This window comes from Cloeon dipterum, chromosome X (assembly GCF_949628265.1).
Source record: "Cloeon dipterum chromosome X, ieCloDipt1.1, whole genome shotgun sequence".
Classification (NCBI taxonomy): domain Eukaryota; kingdom Metazoa; phylum Arthropoda; class Insecta; order Ephemeroptera; family Baetidae; genus Cloeon; species Cloeon dipterum.
Genome location: NC_088790.1, coordinates 31,225,113 through 31,251,766, shown reverse-complemented (window position 1 = coordinate 31,251,766; position 26,654 = coordinate 31,225,113). Strand labels below are relative to the sequence as shown.

Sequence of the window (26,654 nt, the reverse complement as noted above, 5' to 3'; positions counted from 1 at the left end):
CCAATGAAATCGAGGTAGCTAGTTTAAATTCTAGAAGGCTCGTTCATGTTGAACGGGAAGACTGGTGATTCAGTTACAAAAGAGGCGCTGCACTTGAAATTCTTAGCGAATTTCAAATTTCCCGCTGCAAGTTAAGAACACGGACTTTGAACAGGGAGCGCTCTTAATCCTATCCTAGCCTTTCCTGCTCAGAATTTTTCTCGGTTCTCTCGCAATCATGGCGAACTGCTTGCGAGTCGTATCGAGACAGGTGAGCTTAATTTTTTCTAGTTTCCTCCCATTATCTCTAAATCGCCTGGAATTCCGTTGAAAAAATAAACAGAATATTTTTCTCCACAAGAGGTGTTTTTTCAAAATATTTTTCGTTTTCTATTGATTTGATCGTCGGGTCCCGGCTGTTCTTCATGCGCAGCACTTCTTCTTTAGCTGCAAAAATCCAAACGTTGGCCGAAATCATTAGTACGTACTATAATTAGAGAGTCACGAAAGGTCAAATAATTATGTAGAGGGTAATAAGGTCAGCTGATGCTCTTGAACATGAATATAAATTGCGTTTTAATCTCAATCTCATTGCTCGCGACCCCAAAAAAATAATTTCGCGCTCAAATCGATTAATTTGTTGCAATTTTCGCAGGCCTCCTGGGCCCCAGAGATCCAGCGAAGATGCTTCCACGCGTCCCCCCTCACCTCGGCCGCCCAGAAGGTGGCAATGAGCAAGTTCGACAACGAGAATTTGCCCCACGAAAAGCTGCAGAAGACCGTGGACATCATCAAGAAAAGGTTTAAAAAAATTTATTGCTTGTTTGCCGAGCGATAACGGATGACGGCCGCTGATTTCAGACTGAACCGACCTTTGACACTGTCCGAGAAGGTGCTTTACGGCCACATCGATGAGCCCCAGAGCCAGGAAGTGGAGCGCGGCACCTCGTACCTGCGCCTGCGACCCGACAGGGTGGCCATGCAGGACGCCACCGCCCAAATGGCCATGCTGCAGTTTATCTCGTCCGGCCTGCCCAGGGTGGCCGTGCCCTCCACCATCCACTGCGACCACTTGATCGAGGCCCAGCTCGGCGGAGACAAGGATCTCGCCCGCGCCAAGGACATCAACTCGGAGGTCTACAACTTCCTCAAGTCCGCCGGTGCCAAGTACGGAGTTGGTTTCTGGAAGCCAGGCTCTGGAATCATTCACCAGGTAACAGCAGTTTTTAAATAAATAAAGGACTGTTTGGAAGCCATCAGGGTCTTTCCTGAGCACCCTGATGGCTTCTAAAGGGTTAAATTGAACGAAATGGACGTTCCAACAGTGTGTAGATCTCACATTTGGAACAATTTCAGAGGTTAAGGCGTTCGTAAAGTGGCTAAAAAAATTAAAATTAAATTATATCGATCCTCGAGGGCTCCCCTGACGCCAGGGTTTGATTTATTAGGTGTTTTGATGGTTTTAATTGAACCCAGGGGTGACCCAAAGCATTTCCCTCAAAATATTTATAAAATAAATAAATTGCCGTCTTATTAAGTATCTTTTGACTCAAAGTGCTGCTTTAAATTAATTAGGACTTGAGATAATCTCAATTTTTTAAACTACGAGAAGTTAATTTACCAGATTTTCCGGAAATATTGCTTCATATTTGATTTTTTTCTTTCAAATTTGGTTATTTTGAAACCTCTACGGAGCCCTAACAACATTTTAATAAATCGAAATGGTGCTCAGCTAAAGCGATTGTCAAATTTTTCAAGGAAACACTCACAAGTCATGAGCTGTAATTAAAAAAGGCATTTCAACACTGATAATGGAAGCTTTACTGACGTAATTTCGCTTACAATTTCGTTTAAAACATTTAAAAAATTCCAAACAAATTTAAGCAAACCAGGAAATTACAGTAATTTTTTTTCAATGTCTAACAAATGAAATATTTTTGAAAAAACGGAAATTTAAAATTCTTTTCTAAAAAAGGCCAGATCTCTTGCAAAATTTTTCAAATGCTTCGATTTCAAGAGGCGTGAACCAATAAATACAACATGATAAGACACGTTTTATTAGTATGGTTATCGACAACACATAAAAAAATAAAACGATTTTTTCTGAGACTTCAAAAAAATAACTTTTTTTCTTTCCTCTTTTTTCCATAGATCATTCTGGAAAACTACGCCTTCCCCGGTCTTCTGATGATCGGCACGGACTCTCACACCCCCAACGGAGGCGGTCTCGGAGGCCTGTGCATCGGTGTCGGAGGTGCCGACGCCGTCGACGTCATGGCTAATATTCCCTGGGAACTGAAGTGCCCTAAGGTAAAAAGCGAAAAAAGATTGGCAGTGACTCAACAGAACGAAATTGCCACTAATGGCAGCCTGCCAACGATCTTATGAACTTTGTAATTAATTAATCAATCACTTCATTTTGTTTGCTCAATGTCTGCTTCATTATCGATAAACATACAAAGCTAAAATCAACATTGATAAATAGTAGATTTTTATGTGCGTGAAACCGAAATATTCGGCGTTGAAAGTGCTAAAGAAGGGGCGTAACCGTAGGACTACAATATGGCGGCGTGGATACTGCTCGCCACTCGTAGGGGGCGTGGTAAGCCCCCATATTGTAATCCCTTGGTTACGCCCCCTTTTTCAACTGTTTCGACGCCAAAAATACTGGCTAAACGAATCATCCCTTATTTAATTTTCCCCAATTCAGGTTATTGGAGTCAAGCTGACTGGCGAGCTGAAGGGTTGGACGTCCCCGAAGGACGTGATCCTGAAGGTTGCGGGCATCCTGACCGTCAAGGGCGGCACTGGCGCCATTGTCGAGTACTTCGGCCCCGGCGTCGACTCCATTTCCTGCACGGGCATGGCCACCATCTGCAACATGGGTGCTGAAATCGGTGCTACCACCTCCGTGTTCCCCTACAACCACCGCATGAGGAGCTACCTGCAGGCCACCAACCGCGGCGGAATCGCTGAGGTTGCTGACAAGTTCCAGAAGTCGCTTCTTTCCGCTGACGAGGGTGCGAAATACGACGAGGTTTGTAATTAAATCTTTGTAGAATTACGGTTTTATTGACAATTTAATTTTAGGTTGTCGAGATTAACCTGAGCACCCTGGAGCCTCACATCAACGGCCCCTTCACCCCCGACTTGGCTCACCCCATCTCCCAAATCGGAAAGACCGCCCAGGAAAAGGGCTGGCCTCTGGAGGTCAAAGTCGGTTAGTATTGATTTAATGAAATCAAAATTCGCAGAGGATTAATTATATTTTTATAGGCCTCATTGGTAGCTGTACCAACTCGAGCTACGAAGACATGGGCCGCTGCGCCAGCATTGTCAAGCAGGCCATGCAGCACGGACTCAAGTCCAAGGCCGCCTTCAACATTACCCCTGGCTCGGAGCAGATCCGTGCCACCATTGAGCGCGACGGAATTGTAAGTCACATTTTTTTACATTCGAATCGATTCCTGAAGTTCAAAATAGGCGGGGCTTTTTATTTTGCAATCGAAAAATGTTTTGTGGCGTGCGAGCAAAGGCACAAAGCAAAACGCACGTAACTTTAGTGCGCGGAACACAATAATTTTTTGGTCGTTCCTGCGCATGCGTCTCCCCTGTGACGTCAAAAGCTCTCAGCTGCTAATGTATTGAACTAAGACTGCTCTCAGTCAGCTGGCTGTGTCGTCAGATCGCATGCGCAGTAGCAAGTTCATTTTGTGTCGAAAAATCTCATTTCTATAAAATTCTCAGGCGAAAACACTGCGTGACTTTGGCGGCGTGGTTCTGGCCAACGCGTGCGGTCCTTGCATCGGCCAGTGGGACCGTCAGGACATCAAGAAGGGCGACAAGAACACGATCGTGACCTCATACAACCGCAACTTCACTGCTCGCAACGACGCCAACCCCGCCACCCACGCGTTCGTCACCTCCCCTGAGCTGGTGACTGCCCTCTCGCTGGCCGGCACCCTGAATTTCGACCCCACAAAGGACAAACTCAAGGGCGCTGATGGAAAGGAATTCCTGCTCGACTCTCCCTACGGTGATGAATTGCCCCAGCGTGGATTCGACCCTGGAGAGGACACCTACCAGGCGCCTCCCTCTGACGGAAAGAGCCTCAAGGTCGATGTTGACCCCAAGTCGCAAAGACTGCAGCTGCTCGAGCCCTTCGACGTCTGGGACGGCAAGGACTTGATCGACCTGACCGTGCTCATCAAGGTAGGATTGAATTGAAACTCTCGTTTAACTAAAATTTTGATCTGTAAATCCAAAAATGGTCTTAAAAATCATTTTACCCTTCTGTAAGACTTTCATGAGAGTTTCAGCCCCCTAGTGCTTACCCTGAGCTCAGGGTGATTTTTTTAAAATAGTGTTTGAATCCAAAAGTCTAAAATTTTCACTCTGAAATTAAAAAATTGCTCGTAATAGTCAATAAAAGCCTCCAGGATTTCACTAAAAGGTAATTAATTCAAATTTCTCTTCTTATTTTGATTCCAGGTTAAGGGCAAGTGCACAACTGATCACATTTCCGCGGCTGGTCCCTGGCTGAAGTACAGAGGTCACTTGGACAACATTTCCAACAACATGTTCATCGGGTACATAATTAAATTTCCATCTCCCTCAATAGACACTAACGCGGTCATGTTCCTGCAGTGCTGTCAACTATGAAAATAGCGAAGTCAACAAAATCAAGAACCAGGCAACTGGCGAGTGGGCCGGAGTTCCTGAGGTCGCGAGGTCGTACAAGTCCAAGGGCATCAAGTGGGTCACCGTCGGAGACGAGAACTACGGTTCGTGCCGCTTTCTAATTTAGTGGAAATGAAATTAAATTGGTGTTACTGAGCAGGTGAGGGCAGCAGTCGGGAGCACGCCGCTTTGGAGCCCCGTCACTTGGGAGGCCGCGCCATTATTGTCAAGTCATTCGCGCGCATCCACGAGACGAACCTGAAGAAGCAGGGCATGCTTCCACTCACCTTCGCCAACCCTGCCGACTACGACAAAATCCAGCCCACCAGCAAGATTTCCCTCCTTGGTCTTAAGGACTTTGCCCCCGGAAAGGTACAGAAAGCTGTAAACTAAGTCATTTAATGAATTAAAGGTACTCTTTTGCTTCTGATAAATCGTTACCTGGTGTCCGGGTAGCCATTGAATGATCGATTCTCATTTTGTGGTCACTCTAAAGACGCCTGACGGGATCTGTATTTGTAACATTTACAAAGAGCTCCCTGTGGTTGACCTCTCCGAAAGCTACCTTCACTCCGTTCAACTGACTCGTGAGAGAAAAAGAAGTTGGCGGGGCTATCGATCGGCCAAATTTCCGCGGCACAAATACGGATCTTGCAAATCAAACAAATACATAGCCCGTCAGGCGTCATTAAAGTGGTAGTAAATTAAGAATCGATTGTTCGAGGGCTACCCTGACGCTAGTTGACGATTTATCACCTGTTCTGAAGGTCTGAATCGATCTCAAGGGGGAAACCAAGCATGTTCTGAGAGCTTAAATTCGATTTTGATTTTTTTTTCGCTCATCTGATCTCAAAAAACTCTTTCTCTTGTTTTTTAGCCCCTGCAGGCGGAAATCAAAAATGGAAACAAGGTAGAGAAGATCACGCTGAACCACTCGTTCAACGAGCAGCAGATCGGCTGGTTCAAGGCTGGAAGTGCCCTCAACAGGATGAAGCAGATCGCCGCTGGCAAGAAGTAAACTAGTCAAACCCCGTAGACGGACTGGAAAGTAAAAAAGAAAAGGGAGAGACCGCATTTTGTGTCGACGTTTAGCAAGCCTTGTGATGCAGTAGACTTTGTTTCTAGCCATTTAACTTATTCTAATAAGCAGCGGCAAACGAAAGATGGCAGTTACGCAAAAAATGGCGTTGTACAAAACCACCTTGCCTGACGGACGGGAATCAATATTGTTGCTCCACGTGTGCAACGCAGAGATTTGAATACAAATAAAGAACCCTGTTACTCAATTATAAAATAAAAGCTAGTTTATTTGCTTGTTTAACTGACGGAGAACTTTTCCATTTCGCTCACAATCGACGCCAGGCTGTACGACTGCGCCTGCTTGTAGCAGTTTTCGTAGCCGCACTTGCTCAGGTCCTTGATCAGGGTGTTCACCTTGACGAATACGTGGCCGTGAGAAGAAGTGCGCAGAACTGCAAACAGAATATCACCCAATAATTAATTCCTAGAATACTAATTAACATCAGAGGATTAATTTTACTCACGTTCTCTGCTTTCTCCGTGCACGACGATTGCCGGATTGAGAAATTCGGGTCGTCTTCCAGTGAACCAAGCCGTCATTTCTTGCAGTTTGGATGAAGATGCAGGAACAAATGCCGGCATGCTGAAAATTAAATTAATTAAATAATAGTTAGAAAAAGTGTATTTATTTTACCTCAATGTGGTAGAAGTGCTTTCGAGCGGAACAAAACTCCATGCGTAGCCTCTGACAACGTCATTGCCAAACGAGTCGTTTCCGTAGACGCTAACCACAATTTTCGGCCCTAAAAAGGAACAAATAATTCAGTAATTAATAAAATATCAGCTTTTATAAATGATTTTTCAACCCTTTGGTAATTTTCAGTCAGATACGCTGGTTAATTATTTTAATTTTTTCAGGCCCACTATTTCTCCTCAAATTAGTTTGAATTTTCATTTTGAGTATATCTCGTGCCTTTAAGGTGATTTAAAATAGCAAAATTTTAAACTAAAATCATTAAACAATTTTGAGAGCAAAATTTGAGAAGAAATTCTTGGCATATTAAACGCATTATTTGATCAATATAATAATGGCTCGAATATTTATCATTCTTAAGAAATGCATCGAAATCCAACAAGAGGAATGACTGGTACGTGTATTAGTTCTGCTCATTTCGTGAAAGAAAGTGGTCAGCAAACTGCACTCTAAAAAAGATGAAATTCACCCCTCGGTAAGGACGATTTTTAACCCATTTTCCACTGTTTAAGTCATTTAAGAGTGTTTTGTCAAAAAAGCATTTGTTTTTACTTCTTTCAGGACCAATAATTTTAAGTAAAAATGAGTTGCGCTCACTGCAAGCAATGTCTTTATTTGGAAGGCCAGTGCTTCAACTGGTACTGCCCAAGCTTAAGTGAATCCAACAAAACACAAAATGACGAGCAGTCGTCAAACTCAGACGCAGCTTCACTTCACTCCAAAGGGAAAGAAACAGGGCAGAAAATCTTAAATTCTCAAGAACTGCAGGAAAAAATCGTTCTCTGCTCTAACCAGAATATGCTGGCTACTCCTGCCATGGAAGAAAACCAGACCGGACAATTGCAATTTCCAAACTAAACAACAAATTCAGGTTTTTATAATTAAATTGTAATTTTAATGCTTTATTTAAGACCAAATTTCTCTGGCGGAGGGTGCTCAACAATTTTTAAAAATGTCAACAATGCTCAAACTACTGCAACAAATCAGATGAAGAATTCAAAAGAGGGAACGCAATTGCCGGCTCCTAAAAGACGAAAAACTCAACACAGATCTGAAAGTTTTGGAATGTCAGCGTCTGGTCCTGTTGCGCAGACCAAGATTTCTCCTTTACCACTAGAACTATCTTCAATCGAAATTTTGAAAGCTAACAAAGCCCTAAGTACATAAATTCCTTCAAAAGGACTTTCTTAAATGAGTTTTGGAGCACACCAATCGATTCCTGAGGGTCGAATTAGGTTAAGTGGATGTTTTTTCCGTTAAAAATGTACAGCGCGACGTGCGAACTTTTCTTCCCGCCAAAACAATATGAATGCGAGAAGTGCGCATGCGTCAAAGATTGTTTGAGCACTTGCAGAGAATGAATTCTTTGTCAGATCCAGCCAGCTCTCACGCATGCGCACTTATCGCATTCAAATTGTTTTGGCGGGAAAAAGTTCGCACGTCGCGCTGCACTGTTTTTACGGAAAAAATGTCTACTCTAACTAATTCGACCCTCAGGAATCGATTTGTGGGCTCACAAACTTCGTCATATAGATGATCTTTAAATTATTGGAGTAAATTAATTATTCTTATAATTTTCAGTGCGCTGCTCCGACGATGAATTTGCCCGTAGCTCAAACAATAGAGGATTTTGTCTGATGTGCGAGGCGGATGTTGATGATATTTTTGAACATAGAAAAGAGTGGCATCGTCTATCTGGCAGTAGTGAACGTGAACCAAATAAGTTCTATGTAGTTGGAGCGTTTAATCAAAAACGTTTACTTTTTTACTTTGGCATAAAACTTAAGGAAGAGTTGAAAGAATGCTTCTTTTGTGAAAAGGTGTTTTACAGACGTCGTTTCTTCAACCATCGCTGCCCTGTTTCGCCAAATTACTCAGCCGACGCTCCAAATAGGGATTGGGGATATTGCTTGATGTGCCATAATTCAACTTTGAGGATTTAATCCAGCATAGATCAGCTGTTCACCAGGATAACCTAATTTACTCTATAAGAAAGGTCTTTACAAAATGGACACTTCTGCCTTTGAACACTTCAGATTGCAATGAGCTAACTCAATGTAAGCGTTGCCTCATGCCAATTTACAAATATCAAGAAGGTAATCATCAATGTTGAGGATCGTGAGAAATTTTTTCTGTGGATTCAAATATTGTATTGTATCAGCGGGGACCAGATATATATGCGATAAAATCGGTTCGCATTGCGCAGATCCAAGATGGCGACTAAGTTTGGGAAACAAAAAGCTCTCGTTTGGATTGCCGTACGCGAGAAGTGTCAAGAGTTTGTTTTCTCGATCCAAAAGACACAATTAGTTAAGAGCAATGCAAATTATATATGTCACAATATCGACCAAAACTTTTTCACGTGACCGTTTCTTCGCGCCATACTTCACCGGACGCCATATCTGCGCGTCGCACATGAATCTGGTCCCCGCTGAATTGTATACAATCATTGTATATACGTTCATTACACATTCGAGAATATAAGAGGTAGTTTCTGGACGATGAATTGCTCTTTTTCTGTTATTGGAGTGAAGCATAGAGAGCCAAAAACGATTTTGACTTCATTTTACGTGGGAAATTTATAATAAATTAGTTATTTTTTATGTTTTAAAAAAAAATCTAAATGAGCCAGAAAAAAAGCTATAATTCCCCTGACTAATTTACAAATTAATATATTTACATCCGGTGATGTTGGTCGACTTGAGGGTGAGCTCGACTGGCAAATTCCAGACACACAGCTGCCTGTCGTCAATGTGGCACTTGCTCTTCTTAGAAATCTGCGACATGCCCTCGGCTACTCCCTGCAAATTGCGTCTCGCCGCCCTGATTGCCAGTTCAAACAGAAATTAATGAGCTCACCGAGATGATTTGCCAGTCGGAGCCGAACTCGACGAAGTATCTGCAGTAGAGTTCGTCGTGCTCGGGAAACTCGGCCGCCTCCACCGATCCGCTGATCGACACGACGAAAAACTGCCGCGACGACGACCCTTCGGCCGACGACCGGCCGACGGCGTTGTTCGGAGACACGTCCTTCGACATTGGAATGTTTTTTGTTGTAGCGTTTCGATCGCCATGGCAACGCGCGCCGTGGCTTCCTTTCGCGGCTTTCGCGCTGGATCGACGTGGTTTCGCGCTTTGCCGACAGAGTGCCACCACCACCCACCCCCTGATTTAAGGGAAGCTTCTGATTTTTTTGTGGGATTTGGTTTTTCTTTTGAATAAAATTGTTTGGACCAATTTTATTAATGTTTTGAATTTATTTCGACAATATTTTGTTATTAATAATGAAATATCGTCATGAAAAAAAGCCAAATTTTAATATAATTTTACGGTTTTTATTTTTGTTTAATTAAAACAATTATTTAAATGTTCAGGTTGAATTAAATTTAACGCTAAAATAAATATTTTCTCAGTAAACTTTCCATGTTGTATAGAAGTAACTTTCCTATTTGTGCCTAAATATCTAACATTAATGAAAATTTTGCTTCGATTTTTAAATAAAAAAATAAAAACTACAAAATTTGTGAATTTTTGGGTATTTAAAAAAATTTAACGCCCAAATCTCAGCTTCTATTATTCGGATTTTCAAAAACCAAACACCATTAGACTAGAATTAACCTCTTCTAGACAGTGAAAGTACTTTGAGGGGGGTAATTTTTCATCCCCCCTTTTCCACCCTAAAAAACGTGAGATTTTACAAATTTTTTTATTTTTGCACCCGACTGCGCTACGGAATTTAAATTTTATCCCCCTGAAAATACTTCAGTACACTTTGGGATGTAATTACGAAATGGTTGGTATTCATGTTTTGTAAATGCGACCTTTAGAACCTGAGATTTAGCATTCAAACTATTTTTTATTTTGCCAGTCTCTGAAAAAATCATGTTTTTCTCCAAATCAAAGCTTCTAAAAATCAGATTTACGTAAAAATTTCAAATAATTTGAGATTTAATGATAGAAAAAGCAATAAAAACATGCCAACCCCCTTCAACCCTATTTCATCCCCACCAAAAAACGAAGGAAAAAAAATAAATTTGAAGGGGGAAGCAAAGGATGGAATTGCAACAGTTAAAAATCGCAAAATGTTATAATTTAATTCAAAAAGGGATTTCAAATTCATTCACTCTTTTAAAAATATCATCCCCCTTTTTTTAAATTGTGAAAAAATAAATTTTGAACAATTTGGAATTAAATTTTAAAAGAAATTACACAATTGGAAATTATTTTAAGTTTGGAACTGAAATTCAATTCCTAATTAAATTAATTCTTTGGCATGAATATAATTTAAATTTTTGAATTAACTGAAACTGTAACACGAGGTAACTGTATTTTATTATTTTCTTTTGTTCTGCGGATGCCAGTTGGTCTCGTTTCTGCTTTCTTCTCCTGTTAGTTATTTTTGCCGGATGTATTTCGTGTACGAACTTGTCATGAATGCAGGAATGCGGCTCGCCGGGAATTTGCACCTTCGCAAGGTGCGTCAATCTGTGGCTGCGCCGACTCGTCAATTCAAATCGCGGCGTGTTTGTTTGGTGCGGAAACTTGAGTTTTTGCACTCGCTGCGCGGCGCGCATGCCTTCGGGGGTGGTTGGCGGTGGCGGCAAGCAGTCTTGGCCGCTGCCAGGGTGAACGCATTCGGCATTCAGCACCCGGCATGGGCACTGAGTAGAACTCTCTCTGCGCGTCTCTCTCTCTCTCTCGTTCTCTCGTTCTCTCCTCTCGCTCGCGCGTGCCGTCCTGTGGAATAATAATTATTGTTGTGTCGCGCGTTGTGTGCTGCTTTTTCGTGTGTGCGTTTGTTTGTTTCAAGTGTGTTTCGCGAGATTTGATTCGTGTTAATTATAACCATGAGTGAGTTCCTCGGGTGCGCGACGCCGCCGCCGATGCGGGGCTCGAAATTCAACGACTCGTCCGAGAGACTGTGCTCTTCGGAGCCCAGCTCTCTGATGGGCTCGCCGGCGCACCGCGGCGGCCGGTGGGCCTCGCCGGCCGCCACGCTCGTCGTCGAGACCGAGTGGGACGGCAAGGAGGTCACCGTCGTCGATGGATACGTCAAGTTCCGCGACAACAAGAGGGTCAGTACACGTGAAATTGTTTTATTGTGATTTAAAATTAAATTTAATGAAGGCAATCGTTTTAAAAGACTTGTAACCACCGAAAACTGACAAATAAAATTATGTAAATCGTGAAAAAATATGATATTAATGAACAGCACTTTAGGAAAAATTTTAATATGATTTAAAATTTCTCAAAACACCTGAAATTTTAAAAATTACCTGTTTTTAAAGAGACTTCTAGTTTAAAAATGGTGACATTTAAAAAAAATCAACCATTTTGCCTGGATTGAGGGAAATAAAATAAATATTGTGTAAAAAATATTTAAATTTTACGATAAACGAGTTGCCTTTGGTGTCACATTTCGTACGTCAAGAGTCAAGGTCACAAAAATCAGGTCAAATTTAAAAAAAAAATCAATCCCTGAAAATGATTATTTATTTCCCTAACTGATAGACCTTCAAACAGTCTGTTTTCAACTCATAGTAGTTTACAATCTATGAGATAATAGTGTCTAAAAAAGGAAAAATATCTATTTGAGTCCACCTATTTCTAACAAGAAATAAAAATCATGCTTTTATATTTAAAAAGCTCTTTTTGCTAAGGCCATTTTTGTCTCCTTTTTTGCATCTTGGAGGAATCAGCAGCATTTGCGGATTCGTGACTTGAGTCAATTAAGAATTAAATTAAAGTAGAGCATTCTCTTGAAGCCATAAAACCACCCAAAATTGTCCAATAACCCTAATTATAACTATAAGTTAAAATCAAATAAAAAAAAATTAAAATAGACAAATAGATAAATTTGAATACGATTTAGAATTTCTCAAAACACCCCTTCGTTCATATTTGGGCCATTGCCCACCAAGAAATGAGACGTCTGTGGGCCGTTCAAAACCTGTCTCGTCCAAAGGTCCTGGAGACGTACCATCTGAAGGATTTTGACCGTACCCTGGTACGTCCCTGAGTCGTATGTGGCGGACGAGTCAAATTTGAGACGAGACGAGTCCGACCAGTTAGGGACATTTTCGGACCACCCCGGCCCGCGCGGCCCGGCTCGACCCCCGCGTCCCAGCTGGGCCCCACAGCCTCTTTGGGCCTTCTAAATGCCTTTAGTGGCCCATAGGGACTAGTAATGACCCACGATTGGGCTCATTTTCAGGTTGACCAAAATAAACGGAAAAAAGACGTACCGAGGACGTAACATTTCAAGTCAGGAAAAGTTTGAGACGAGACAGGAAAAAGAGGGCTCATGGACGTTTTTCTTGTCTCGTCTCAATCTTGTTCAGAAACTAGTCCAAGATGTCCTTTTCGCGCCAAGTTTTAGTTCCCTGCAGATAATGAACCAAAACCTACACTAAAAATGAGGTTAGAGTTAAAGAAAATCAATAAAATTTTTAGGTTCAAGGTGCTATGTTTAATAATTCATATAAAATTTACAAAATATTGACAACAGGAGGAAATTTTTCATTAAGAACCTTTTACATAGGTGCGAACACGACCTGTGACTGTTGGCGGCGCGGCCACCTTGCTAAGCAGCTCTTTTGGGGGTTGGCTCAGGTTAGGGAGCGAGGGTTTGGTGGTTTGGACTCCTGCGTAGGTTTCAGATCTGAATAAACACAGTGGAATTTATTTCGTATTGTGCATATTTTTTTGTATATTTATTATTTATGACTTATTTTGCAATAAAGGTCCATGTTTTGATTTCTTGAATTAACAATAAGGACAGCAAGCTTTTGATTTTTGGCTTATGACTTTACGCGTTATGCATCAGGCTAAAATGATGCATAAAAATTTCAGCAACTAAGTTAATAACGTGCATTACTCTTGTTATACATCATTTGAGCCGATTGCATTGAAATGTCATTAGCCAAAAATCGAATTTATGATATACTGCACGCACAACATGTTTTACATTCGTACACATATCAACACGTAATGCGAGTCTTCCCTAGTAAATTGCGAAGAATTCAGCGCGTATTTATTCTGGCATCGATTAAAAATTCTGCCAATTATTGGAAGAGCAAAAGAGCAATTAAAATTAAATACTTGTTGCATAATGTGTTATATTTTTTGTTGTGCAGTGGTTAATTTGTTATCATACAAGAAATAAAAATATGCACACTTATTGCAGAATAAATGATAGTAAATCATTAAACAAAAATGCATAGCATGGAATAAACAATATTATTGTTGCACATTATTAAGTGTTGCTCACATTAGGGTTGCCAAAAAACCCATTAATATTAAAATGCAGTGCCGTGTAAGTTGGTTTTTTATCCATTTATACAAGTTTCTTTCAGGAAATTTTCGAAATATTAGCTCAAGGCCACGACTTGAAATATAGTTTGAGAAAATTTAGGAGAAATTGAAGCAGCAAAAAATGGCAATTTAAAATTAAAAATTTGCACATTAGAGGAAATTTTGCTTGCTCACTCCAACCACAAATTTTGGAGTTTCGCAGGAGAATTATACGGAATAAATTTAAAAAGTAAAGGGAAGTTTTTTATTTTACCAGAGAAGTTGCCGGCGAGTGGTCAATATTATTTTAATATTTCATACCATTTAACTAAAAAGGCAATAATTTGTGACCCTTGCATTGCTGCAATTCATTAATGAGTTAGATTTTGAACTGTCTAATATATCAAATTAATTATTATGATATAAATGTATGCCAATTAAAGATGTAAAATACAGCTTAAATGAATTTTTTGTAAGCACCTTTTGCTACAGGATCGATCTTAAAATGATTAAATTATATTACAATAAAATTTAATATCATTAAGGCAAATGTTGGAATTTATTTTTATATGAATTCTGCCACGTACTTGCACAAGAAATTGGTAAAAAATAGAGCGGTAAAATGGTAAAAACCGTTAGAAACCAGCGGTGACAAAGCCCAGTGTTATGCAAATAAATGCGACCCTGGCTCAAATAATGTACATTATTTAAAAATTGTTAAAAATGAATGCATACATACATAAATTATGTACTATGCATGTAATTGCAATTCAATATGCATTTAAATACATACGTGTTATGCATGTACATAGGTACGTCATAACACACATCCGATAATACATATGTACATAAAATATTATACCGAAATATCGATTTAATTACATACATCACATATTAAGAAGAATACATATGCATAATATGTACAAACAACTATTTCAAGCATATAAAAAATTACGTTTTTGCTCTTCATAAACGTAATACATGATAATTATGATGAATTTATTTTATGGAATTATGAGAATTATGTATCAAAAAAATCTTACATACATACATACCAGCAATTTCACTGTGCCGGGGATCGCAAGTTTCAGGGCGAATGTATGTATGCGCTACGCAGTTGTTACGAGTTGCATTGTTGTCACGACGCCACGAGAACAGGCTGCGGGCACGGGTCAGGTCTTTAACAAAAATAGGCCAAATACATAATCAATTAAAATGGAACAAATCGGTGAAAGACGTGAAAGACATTTTTGAACCAGCGGCGAGGCCGGCGAGAGCAAAATAAACAAATAGCAAGTCCTTACCTGGCATTGTTTGCGGATAAAAGAGCTTCTCCAACATCCATGGCCTCCTGCTGGTCGACTCGAGGGCGAAAATTCAGCCGAAAATCGGCATTATTTGACGAGCCGACATCCAACGGCTTTTCCTTAGCACTCGCGCGGTTCGCATTCTCCGCTTGCTCCGGTCGGCTCGGCTGACTAGTGACAATGACTACAGCGCAGCAGCAGCACGCAAGTGAACTGACCGGACCGCGCTCATTGGCTCGCTGCAGCTAATGCGATAGTGCGCGTGTTTTTCAAAAGTTTGAATCACGGCTTCGACTATTCTGGCGAGGTGGCGGGTGGCGGGATTTCCGAATATGAGGAAATAATGCAGCTATCCTATCTCCATTCTCATTGAATCTATTATAAAATGGCTGAAATTTACGAAATTTACCCTACTTAAAATTTATAATTCGGCGCGCGTGGCGCGTGCCTGCTTTTTTCCAACCACGGATGAATCCCGGCGCAGGTTGTGCACCTTCGAAAATTATCTTGGGTGACGAGAGTTTTGGGCCCGACGGACCCGTAAGGGCTTCGCAGGAGCTCCCTGAGTAAATCGCGTTCGACGATGTTTTTTCCCCGCAAATTTTCACCGCTCGTGCTATCCTCGACCATGACCCCTCATCAGATAGGTCTTTGGCTCGGCTTCCATGGGCAATACCCTGACAACCTTTCTCAGGGTACCCCAACCTGAGATCGCGTCCGAAGCGTTATTTTGGTGCTTTTTCTGCACTTTATTTCACAGTTAGCGATGCAATCATAAAATCACACTATTTTGTCCAAAAATTTCTTCACTTGTCACGTTCTAAAGTTGCTAAATTCAAGATGTCACAATCTGGACTCGACTCGACTCGACTTTTCCTTGCACCAATTATGAACCACTTTGAAAACATGGGAAATCTCCTTTTTTATTGACAAACTTAATTTTTGAACTTAAAAGGACCAATGTGTTGCTCTTAGATTTCAAAATTTTAAATTCTAAACTACAAAATTTTTGAATTGTCGGAAACTAGTCTCGACGTGACTCGTCTTTGAGCGGACACAGTCGACATGTCCTAAGCTGGACTTGACTTGACTCGACTCGTCCTTGGATGGGTTTGAAACCACTTTTAAATAAAAGGAAATTCACCTTTTCGATGGTGGAAATTATAGCTACTTCGCAAAAGGACCATTTTGCCGCTCTCAAATTAAAAATTAATTTAATTTAAACCATTATTATTTTCAAATGTCCTAAACTGGTCTCGACTTGACTCGTCTCTAATCGGACACAGTCGTAATGTCCTAAGCTGGACTTGACTTGACTCGACTCGTCCTTGGATGAGTTTTAAACCACTCTTAAATAAAAGGATATCCATCTTTTCGATGGTTGTATAAATAACTACTTCTCACAAGGACCACTTTGCCGCCCTCAAATTCAAAATTAATTTAATTTTAACCATTATTATTTTCAAATGTCCTAAACTGGTCTTGACTCGACTCATCCATTATTGGACAGGACAAAGAGGACGAGTTTAAGCACCGGATTTGGACCGTCCAAAACTGGTCCACACCGGTCCGTCTCGTCTGACTCGTCAAAACTTGTCCGATTTCTTGGTGGGTGATTCCTAAAATTGCCAGTTTTGCAAGGACTCCTAGTTTAAAAATGGCGATATTTTAAGAAAAATAAAATATTTCGCCTGGTTTGAGGAAGAACAAAAAATTCGTGTCGAAAATATGTAAATTTCACGGTACAAAAGGTGCCCTTGGTGACATATATAAGGTCAAGGTCACAAAAATCCGGTCAAATTAAAAAATCAAATATCGAAAATGGGCCAAAATGGGGATCATAAGTGTTTTCACCCTGAAAATCGTATTTTTTAAACTAGGGCGATTTTCCTCAAATTTTGAGCGACTTATTTTACTATAAAGAGGCTGGTTTTTATTTAATTATTCTATTTATTTAATTTTCACTGTCAGTAATCAGAAAATCTATCTCAAAATTGAAATTTTAACTTTTGAAAATAAGAAAATGGCCGTAGATTTTTTTGTGTAGGTTTATTTGTCATATGTGTGTTTAAAAAGTGGAATTTCCCTGCAAAATCCTTGTTAAAAATATTTTTTCTGAGATGATTCTCGAATAAATTAACTTAATTTTCGGTATTTTGATTTTTCCCAAACAAATTAAAGGTTATCTAACGGCCAGTTGAAATTTTCAGACGGATTTTGTGCGAAAATGGCAAATTTGAAAAAAATTTGCTCAGTAGGAAAAAAAGTGTAAATTTAATCAGCTTTCTTAATTTAGGCAGTTTTTGACGCTACTTAAAACTGGTGAATTTTAATCAGGCCAAACACACACCCTTTTCGAAAATCTGCAATTTTTGAAAAAATAAAAAATACCTTTCAAGACTCAAAAGAACTATTTTTTACCTTCTCACTATTAAATTTTCATAATTTTTCTACCCCCGGAAGCAAGTAATTTCCCTTTTCCTAAAAAATGGGGGGCGTAACCAGTAAATTTAAAATAAAAAATCACGATCACTCCGCTTAAACAGAACAGTTTTTGTAAAATTTCTGCCCATGCTCTTTCATCTACACGAAATGTACTTTCCTCTTTGATACGTGCACGATATAACGGTCGTAATAGCGGCACTAAATTGGCAAATTGCGCGGCAGAAAGGCTGCGCCGGTTGCCTACTCACGAGTGCAGCCGAGGCATAAGTTAATTAATTCGGCCCCGGGCCGCGCGAGCCTATTTGATAGAAATTGCCTCTTTTTGCACTCTTTCCGCCAACAAGCAGAGCTATCAGCTAGGCCAGCCTTTTTTATAGCGGCTGCAAATTAAGTATGTATTCTTCCGAGAGGCCCGAAGAAAGAAAAAAAGGAAAAAGCACGTGGCGTTGGCTCGGCGTGGTCAGCATTTATTTATGTACGGTTGACTTATTTGATAGCCGCTCAGGTTTTATTTGCTCGTATACGGAAACAACCGCACTTATTTATTTACGACTATTTGCCTCCATTTTCTATTTCTCAACGGCGGATGAGACAAGAGTCGTTATTTGCCAGCAGCTATTGCAGACTTAAACAAATTCGCTCGTGGCTGAAAAACTGAATCGCTAGTGGAGTTTTTTTTTTTAACTATTAGGGCTGTGAATTTTAAACGATTATTTTCGGGAAAATAGTTAGACGGGTTTTCGGATAAATTTAGACGGATTTGGTTTATTTATTATTATTTAAATAATATTTTTTCGTGATTTACGGCAAAATTTGATTTGTAGCGCCATGATTTTCTTGTAAAAAACACGTGGTGTCGAGTTAAATTTTTTTGACCTTAATTTTTCTAAATAAAATAGCGCCACACGCAGAAAAAAACAGGAAATTTTCAAATATTTTAACAACCTCCAATATCGTATTGTAATTGTCAGAATTGCAAAAACTGCATTCCGTTCAACTCGTCTTAATTTTCCCTAGATAGCCAAAATGTTTTTAGGGTGATCAACCCTCATGCCCCGTCCACCCCGTTTATTAAAGTAATCGCATCGTTTTGCACTTTCAGCATATTTATTCACTGTTCAAAAAGCTCTTAAATTGGAAAGAATTTACCCCAAATTCGTTGAATAGCTAGAGGAGGTTAAGCCAAGTCGAATGGTGTGCAGTTTTTGCAATTCTGACGATTGGAACCCGAGATTTAGTGAAAAGTTGGCAAAAAATCGAAAGATTTAATTTTTTGCAAATATTGTCACTGCCGAATTTCGCGTTCTAACTATTAGAGTTGCAAAAAAAAACTACTCACCGTCACCGTAGGTTAAATTATATAATTTTAAAGATTTTTTACCACGAATTAGTTGATTTTAGACGGTTTCAAGTATGGTTTCAACAGCATAATATTGCATGATTTGAAGCTTAGAACAAAATAGTCAATTGTCTAAAATTTGCAGCCCTATTTGAAACCAAAACTAATAAAACTAGCAGGAATTTGTGAACCAGATTCAATGATATAAAATTTTAACTGTATTAATATATAATTGAATGGGCTTTGGAATTTAAAAGTAAGTTTTTTTAAATAATTTACTTTTATTAAAAAAAAATATTTTATATAATTATTAAACAGATTTTGTGTTCAAATGATTTTGATATAAAAATTTTGCATAAATATTTCAGCACTGTTAAGTCTCAGAAACTTGCTATAAATTAGTTTTGTCTGTTTCCGACTGGCAGTTCAGTAAAAATTCCGACTGTAAAATTATCAACCCTAGTAATGTAGCAAATATATAATATGATGATTCTTTGCAGTTTATCTGCAAAATACAAAGCATAATAATTAAGCTTTCCTTGGTGGTGTAATATTTTTTGCCAAAGTATTGCAAAGTGTCGCGTTTGCATTTGACGTGAGACAATTTCCATATCTTTTGATGAACCTTTTAAGCATCACGCCAATTCGCCACAAGAATTATTATTTTAAACGTTTCAATTATAATTAGGAATTTAACATAAACAAAAATATTTAGTTTTGGCATTTTAATTTATTTATTAATTATTATTTAAAGATATCCAGTAAAATTGAGTGGTTTTAAAAGCTTATTTCTAAATAAATTGAATATTTAAAATAAGCAAAATGAGGTTTTCATGATTTTTAATCAATTGGAAAAAAATTCAAACACTTTTCCCAAAATGTAAAGTAAATTAAGTTATGGCTAACAAGATTTTTTAAAAGAATTTTGTTCTTAATTACTATAAAAGCTATTAAAAATATTCTTCTGATGAAAAATATGCACTCACTGATATGATTCACTAAAAGAGAAAAAATTCATGCAGATATTTACTAGAATTATTACCGATTTCAGATGATTTCTGCTGGTTTACACAATTTTATGGGTTTAAAGTGTGATTTTTGTGGCTTAAGGAATGTCTTTGACGAGGTTTCTGAGCCCAACAATCGATTTCTGAGGGTCGAATTGGGTAAATTGGATCTTTTTGCCGTCCAAAACGTGCAGCGCAACGTGCGAACTTTTTTTCCCGCCAAAACAATTTAAATGCGAGAAATGCGCATGCGTGAGAGCTGGTTTGAGCACTTGCAGAGAGACAGCCTGTGCGAATGACTTATTTTTCACATCCAGCCAGCTCTGACGCATGCGCAGTTCTTCTTTTGGCGGGATAAATAAGTTTGCAGGTCGCACTGCACTTTTTTATGGGAAAAATTTAACTAATTCGACCCTCAGGAATCAATTGGTGTGCTCAGAAACTGCGTCAAATATTGTCTTTAAAACATATTGCTAATTTAAATTATTTACTGGAAATAAAACTAATAAAAACTGACCCTTTCTTTCATTCAGTTTCAACGATTCATTTTTTTTTCATTAAAGAGCGGTGTAGCATTCAAAATTGCCCATTAATTCTGCTCCATTGTCCTCTCTTTTTATATTCATCCGACTTTTGACACTTTTGTTTGCAAACTGACTTTGAATGGCGTGCGTTCGTACGCAAATTCGGCGTACAATGACAGGTGCATTCTTCACTGGCACAAACAGGGTTGCTTTTGTGCTGATCAAATTAAAAAATGCGTGTATTCTTTCTTTCTTTCCTTCCCCTCACTCACAATCAGCCAGGGGGATGAGTAACAATAAAGAGCATTAGTCTCGACTGTCCGATCGGAATTAATGCATGTTTTGGCCGCAAATAAATTTTCCCCTTGCTTCAAATAAAGTTTGTGCCGCTTTTACATATGTAAAGTTCGCCAGCCCGCGGGACGCTGCTGCCGGAGAGCAAACAAGTTAAGCTGAAATTTATGAAGTAATTCTCATGTATACTTTGTCAGCGCCGACGTCAAATAATAAAAATTGCATGCATGGCAAGCGCTGGCTGGCTGGCTGGCTGGTTGGCGTACAAAGAGCTTTTAGTTATGCGCAAGGCAAACAAAAAGACGCGACCAAATTCCGCCTCCAATTGCCTTACTTTCCAGAATATGCCAAGACTCAAATTATGCAGCCAAATTTCTCTTTATGCTAAAAACCTTGCTTGTTATCACGGAGGAGGAAAGAGGGCTTCAAATAAAAATTTTAGTACGTTCTTTTATTATTACTGTGCATTCTACGCGTTAAAAATATTATTTTGGGGTTTTTAAAACTTAAAACCCTCATATTTTCAGCAGATCGATGTAGTAATTAGCATTTTTATTAACAATTTTTGGTCCCTTATTTTAAATTAATGTAAGATTAATAATATTATTGAAGTTATTAGCTTTCAATATAAATTTTAATGTTTATTTATCTAGAAGGGTATTAAATCCCGTTCTTTTCCTGTGAAATTCTCTTATCCATGCATTGATAAAAATATAAATTAATGAAAATATCAAATTAATAAATTATTATTTAATTCATTAAGTTTTTAAAGCATGAACATAAGCCAAGTCTTAAAAAGTCGCTGGACGCCATTTTTATCCTTATAATCTCATGTAAAATGCCTTGTAGATCGCGAAAACCGATCCTTTTATGTGTCTACTTGCAGTAAAAGAGTTGGTTTATTAATTTTTAATCGTAGAAACACATTAAAAGTTGATTTAATTGCGAATGAAGACACGAAAATCGGAGAAAACAGCGAGAATTCTTTGCTGGAAAAATCCTCGACGCTGATTGGCTGGCGTATGCGCACGTCACATCTCCCACGCAATTCACAATACAACTGTTGCTAAGCAACCGCGGGAGCTGTTGACAAGCGTGTTGCGTAAGCCAATCAGCGTCAAGAATTCCTCCAGCAAAAAATTCTTGCTACTTTTTCCAGTTTTCTTGTTTTCATTCGTCATTAAATGGACTTTTGGTGAATTCCTGGGATTATAAAAATCGATAAATGAACTCTTTATAGCTGCAAAAAGACAGCAATAATTGGAGAAACCGTTTAAAAGTTGATTTAATTGCGATTAAAGGCACGGAAATTGGATAAAAGACTTCCTTGCTGGAAGAATTCTCGACGCTGATTGGTTGACGTACGCGCATGACAGCGCATCTCCCGCGCAATTCACAATACAATCAGCGTCAAGGATTTTCCAGCAAAGAATTCTTGCTGATTTTTCCAGTTTGCGTGTTTTCATTCGCAATTAAAACGATCTATATCAACTTTTCATCGGTTTTTAAATTTATAGAACTTCAAAACATTGATTTTTATTCCACGAGAAGGATTTATTACAGAAAAAAATACCTCTTTGAGTCCTTTGGGTTATTTTTCTTGTAAATATCAGTTGAAAAATGAATGAAAATAAATAACATCTAAGCTTATTTTCCTTTTTGTCTCCTATATTGCGTCTTGGAGGAATCTGCAGCATTATACATATATGCGGACTCGTGACTCGAGTCAATCGCTTTTCCAGCTACTCACAATCAGCGAGCGATCGAAGCGAGCCCATTTGGTGCGGCACAAGTGTTCGTGAAGTGGTGGTTACTGCGGCCGAGCGCGAATTAATGGACTTTTTCCTCACAGCGCAGAGAAAGAGTAGGTTAATAAGCAAAAGGACGTGTGTGTGTAGCAAAGCCAATCTCGGCTCTTTCTCTAATCACAAATACCAAATAAACACACACTTGATTAATGTACGTGTTTCTGCGGAAAGCTTACAATTAAAAATTGTTAAATAATTCAACAAATTCCTAATTTGCTGCGGATTTTGAAAACACAAATAGAAAGATTAAAATTTAATTATCTCGGCTTCGAAAAGTGCAAATGAAAAAAATTTAAAAGCTAATTAAATAGGCAACTAATTATAAATTTAAAATCCAAAGCCAAATTTATTCGTTTTCAAGAAATTTACAGCAAAAAACGTGGGTTTTCCGGCTTTTCAGGCTCCGAAACTGGGTTAATTTTTAAATTTTCCCGATTTCGAACAGATTTGACAATTTACCAATTGTTTTGGGGGTTGGAATTGATTATTCACTCCTCAGGGTGGATTTTGGGTTTAGTTAAACCAATATTTTCAAATGAATTCCGTTTCAATAAATTCTAAACCGATAAAAAGGCTTCAATCTATGCACTTCCTGGCAAAAATGCTGCAAATAAAAATTAATAAACTGCAGAGAAAATCATGTATCATTGTTGATGGTGCAACGTAATCCACTTTTGCAAGATAGCAGTTTGAAACTAGTGGCGGCGGCCGTGCATAATAAATTATGCAGGCCTAGTCGCCAGGCAAAAGGCAATAAATATTTAATTGACGAATTGAGCCTTTGCTAATCCGCATGCAGAGCCGCGCGGCGCGCGCTTGGCGCATACATATAATGCTTTATTTACAGACTCGCTGCTTCCCGTGATTAATGAGTCCGTTTTGACAGTCAACTTTGCTTTGTTGTTGCAGTGGAAGCAGCGCTGGGGCGTCGTGACCAAACTCTCACCGGCTGCAGGTAAGTCGCCGCTTTATTTTTCACTCGATTCTCAGAGGAGTCCGTCCGTCAGTCCGTCCGTTGTATGCCGTGGAATAACCTTTAACTCAACTGGCTCCATCAATCCCACTTTGACCTGCAAAAGCCAAGCAGGAAATAATATAAAAACCCTTTTCCCCCGGACGACCCGAGTTATTTACGGCGCAGCAGGCAAATTACTCGGAACGAAATGATGCAACGCTATTTCCGAGAAAATTCTACCCTTCTAGAACGCAAGAAATATATAAAACACCTAGGAAAATTGGGTTTCAAGGGATAAAACTTCAGATTTAAAAGAATTATTTAGGATAAAAAATATCAATTCGATTTTATTGTCGAAAAAGTGACTCCTGGACCGATCTCAGGGTTGTTTTACCCTGAAAAAGGTCGTCAGGGTAGGTCAGATGATAGGGCTCGTCGAGACGATTCGTTTGAGATCTCGTGACTTGAAATCCGTCAAACCGTTGAATTATTGCGTTCGTGTCGAGTCAGAAATTGTAGAAAATTAAAAAAATTATTTAAATTTTTCTATGGCACCGACGGACTTGAAACTCGGTTTCTTTTCATTTGGTGTCATTTCGAGAGAATGCATACCAAAAAAGAACAAAAATTCCCGGTAGAAGTTGAAAATACCGAAAAATCGACGCTTTCCATGTAAATCGACAAAAAAAGCTAATTTTCGGAATTCAAACCCTTATATCTCGGCTGTTTTCAAAGATATTTTGGAAAATTTGGTGTCAAATTACGCGTAATGAAATTACTCACAGGGTCCGTATTAAAGATTTTTTAATTTCGACCATTAATATATTTCATCCTCTTTGAAAGGTTTCAGGGTTTTAACTATATCCAAAAACTGGAAATTTAAAAAATCGTAGTAATTCCAAAAATGGTTCAATTTTAAAAAATTAAACACGGACGGACGAGTCTCATTAAGGGGCATCGATTGGTACCAGAATCAGTGCCCTGCGACCCATAGGGCCCTGGCCAGGCCCCAAAAACCAAAACTTTGTAATGTCACATACCTCGTTTTTTCATCTTTAAAAATTAATAACTCGTCTCCTATTGGTCGTAGAGACTTTAACTTAAATTCATTAGACCTGCCGTAAAATTTCGCGCTGAATGAATTAAAAAAAACACCCCCGTCCGCACCCGCCACCCCCAAACCCCCCGAAACCCGCGTTAAAAGACAAATTAGCGTTTAGATTTTTTTTATAATTCATCTATGAGCTGGAGAGGGATTTTGACTGCTCGACAATTTATTTAAGGCGTCAATTGGCATAGTTTTGTGTTGATATTTGCGTTTTGAGCAATTTTTTTACCCAGGAAGATAAAAGATAAGATTAAAAATAAACGCATTTAAAGATTTTTGGTTAATTATTCTTTGATTTAAATTGTAAAAATGTTCGTTTCAATTGTTGACATCCATGAATTATTCTGCTCATGATTCTGTAGCCAATTTTGTATTAATTGATCTAAAAAGCCACGTGGAATCTGCGAAACATGCGATTTACCAGGTATACGACCGGCGAATCGCTATGGACGCGCGCGTTGCATACCTCACAAGTGCGGCAGGGGCTATAAACCAGAAACAAACACCTTTCCTGCTGTATTGCGAAGCCGAATGCTCGCGTGCCAAAGGCGGCCGGAATGTTGTTGCGATAATGCGTTGAATTACGTAATAAGTCTAAAGGGGCGTAATTTATGGCGAATGCAGCGGCCAGTGACACATCGCGCGGGGGTGGAAGGCAGGGAGGGAGGGAGGGGGCGCAATTGAACTCTGGCACGCGAGATATTTCATTATTTTTAAAATTGCTCCCGCGGCCCGATTTTATTGTTCTGCTGTGGTTTGGTTTGCGCATTTGCTTTTACGAGCCTGCCCGCCCGCGTGCCCGCGGCTCTAACTCGATATTAGACTAATCAAACAAATCGGCAGGGGATTTGTTTCCACGTCCAAAGTAATTACGCGTGTTTAAGCGGAAAATAATTTTTCTACGCGCGTGCAGGGGAAAATAATTGAAATCTTGTTGGTCGTAAAGCAGTGAGAGAGGATCAACTTTTAAATTAAACGCAAGTCGTAAAACACTGAAATTACTGTCCAACTTTTAATCACTTCTTTTTAGATTCAAATTTTGTTTATTACGGATCAGGCCTCTTTAAATTATTATTATCTTCATTTTTAAACGGTTTTGGATCATTAATAAAACGTGGATTAAAAGGTTTAAGAATCCAAACTTAATTTTTGGCTTCAAAATTAAAGGAAAAAATTAAAGTAAATGATATATAGAGATATTTTCCTTTCACTTTATTATTGAGATGCAAAGGGCTTGCAAAATTCATTGTAAAAATTTACCACACTTTACCACAATAAATATTTTTGTTGTTATTTCTTTACAAACAACTGATTAGCCCGGAAATTGGCAAATCGACCGTTAGATGGCACATCAGGCCAATGGAAATGTAACAAAATAGGCGGGAATGAAATTATTAGGTCGGCACGCCTCTTTTTCAACGCTTCTGATTGGCCGCTGGACCATCTCCTGATTGGCCTACACTATTTCGACGCCATATTCACTTCTGACAAGCAAAGAACCAACATAGATCGCAACTCGGCCTCCAGTGGGAATTACGACTGCGCAGAATGTTTTAATTTTGTTAACGCATGCGCAGTGATGAGTTTCAGCCTCTCAGTGAGATCAAGAAGCGATCTGAACACACTGCGCATGCTTAAGATGCGCATACGTTTACTGCGCAGCTTCGAATTGGTTAGATATTAAAAAACTATAAATTTCGATGCCAAATTTACTTCTGACCGGCGGGAACTAACACAGATCGCAACCTAGACCTCGTTGATGAGATGTGAGTGAATAAAATTGTTTGAAAGCCAATTTCAGCTAAAATTTTCACCTTTAAATAAAAAATAGTTGTAGAAGAAACAAATTTTGAGTTTTTATGGGGCGAAATGTTTCCGAGGTTAAAATTCAGGATTTTTTGTCCTACTCAAAAACTTTAATTTTATTTATTTTATGTAACATATAAAATTAAAACATTATTTACTTAATTCCTGGTAAAAAACACAAAATATTCTTTAGTATTTATTTTTTTTATACGTTTTATTATTTTAGCAATTTAAATAAATATTTTATTTCCCTCATAATAGTTTGCAATTAATTTTTATTAAATGAAAACTTATGTAGAGTTGAAAAAGTAATTTCAAAATATTTAAATTAACTG

General features: G+C 38.8%; 3 protein-coding genes and 1 long non-coding RNA gene across 4 annotated transcripts; 2 read left to right on the top strand and 2 right to left on the bottom strand.

Moving 5' to 3' along the window:
- The first annotated feature begins 107 nt into the window (after positions 1-107).
- On the top strand, positions 108-5,958 carry LOC135944871 (probable aconitate hydratase, mitochondrial). The gene is made up of 12 exons (XM_065492079.1): positions 108-250; positions 635-780; positions 841-1,192; positions 2,131-2,289; positions 2,690-3,016; positions 3,070-3,199; positions 3,256-3,413; positions 3,727-4,191; positions 4,471-4,568; positions 4,627-4,763; positions 4,820-5,031; positions 5,537-5,958. Exons 1-12 carry the CDS (start codon positions 218-220, stop codon positions 5,675-5,677), a joined length of 2,358 nt encoding a protein of 785 aa, XP_065348151.1. The 5' UTR covers positions 108-217; the 3' UTR covers positions 5,678-5,958.
- An 18-nt stretch (positions 5,959-5,976) lies between these two features.
- B9d1 (B9 domain-containing protein 1) lies at positions 5,977-9,507 on the bottom strand. Its single transcript, XM_065492081.1, has 5 exons — positions 9,293-9,507; positions 9,114-9,234; positions 6,374-6,482; positions 6,204-6,322; positions 5,977-6,131 (listed from the first exon to the last, which is right to left on the bottom strand). The coding sequence occupies exons 1-5, from the start codon at positions 9,470-9,472 to the stop codon at positions 5,977-5,979; spliced, it is 684 nt and encodes a 227-aa protein (XP_065348153.1). The 5' UTR covers positions 9,473-9,507.
- Positions 9,508-11,245: 1,738 nt separating this feature from the next.
- Positions 11,246-26,283, top strand: LOC135946398 (uncharacterized). Its single transcript, XM_065494608.1, has 3 exons — positions 11,246-11,508; positions 23,360-23,405; positions 26,252-26,283. Exons 1-3 carry the CDS (start codon positions 11,281-11,283, stop codon positions 26,281-26,283), a joined length of 306 nt encoding a protein of 101 aa, XP_065350680.1. The 5' UTR covers positions 11,246-11,280.
- LOC135946171 (uncharacterized) lies at positions 12,880-15,177 on the bottom strand. Its single transcript, XR_010575493.1, has 3 exons — positions 15,031-15,177; positions 14,782-14,904; positions 12,880-13,094 (listed from the first exon to the last, which is right to left on the bottom strand). It is a non-coding gene; the product is annotated as an uncharacterized LOC135946171 (long non-coding RNA).
- Positions 26,284-26,654: the final 371 nt, after the last annotated feature.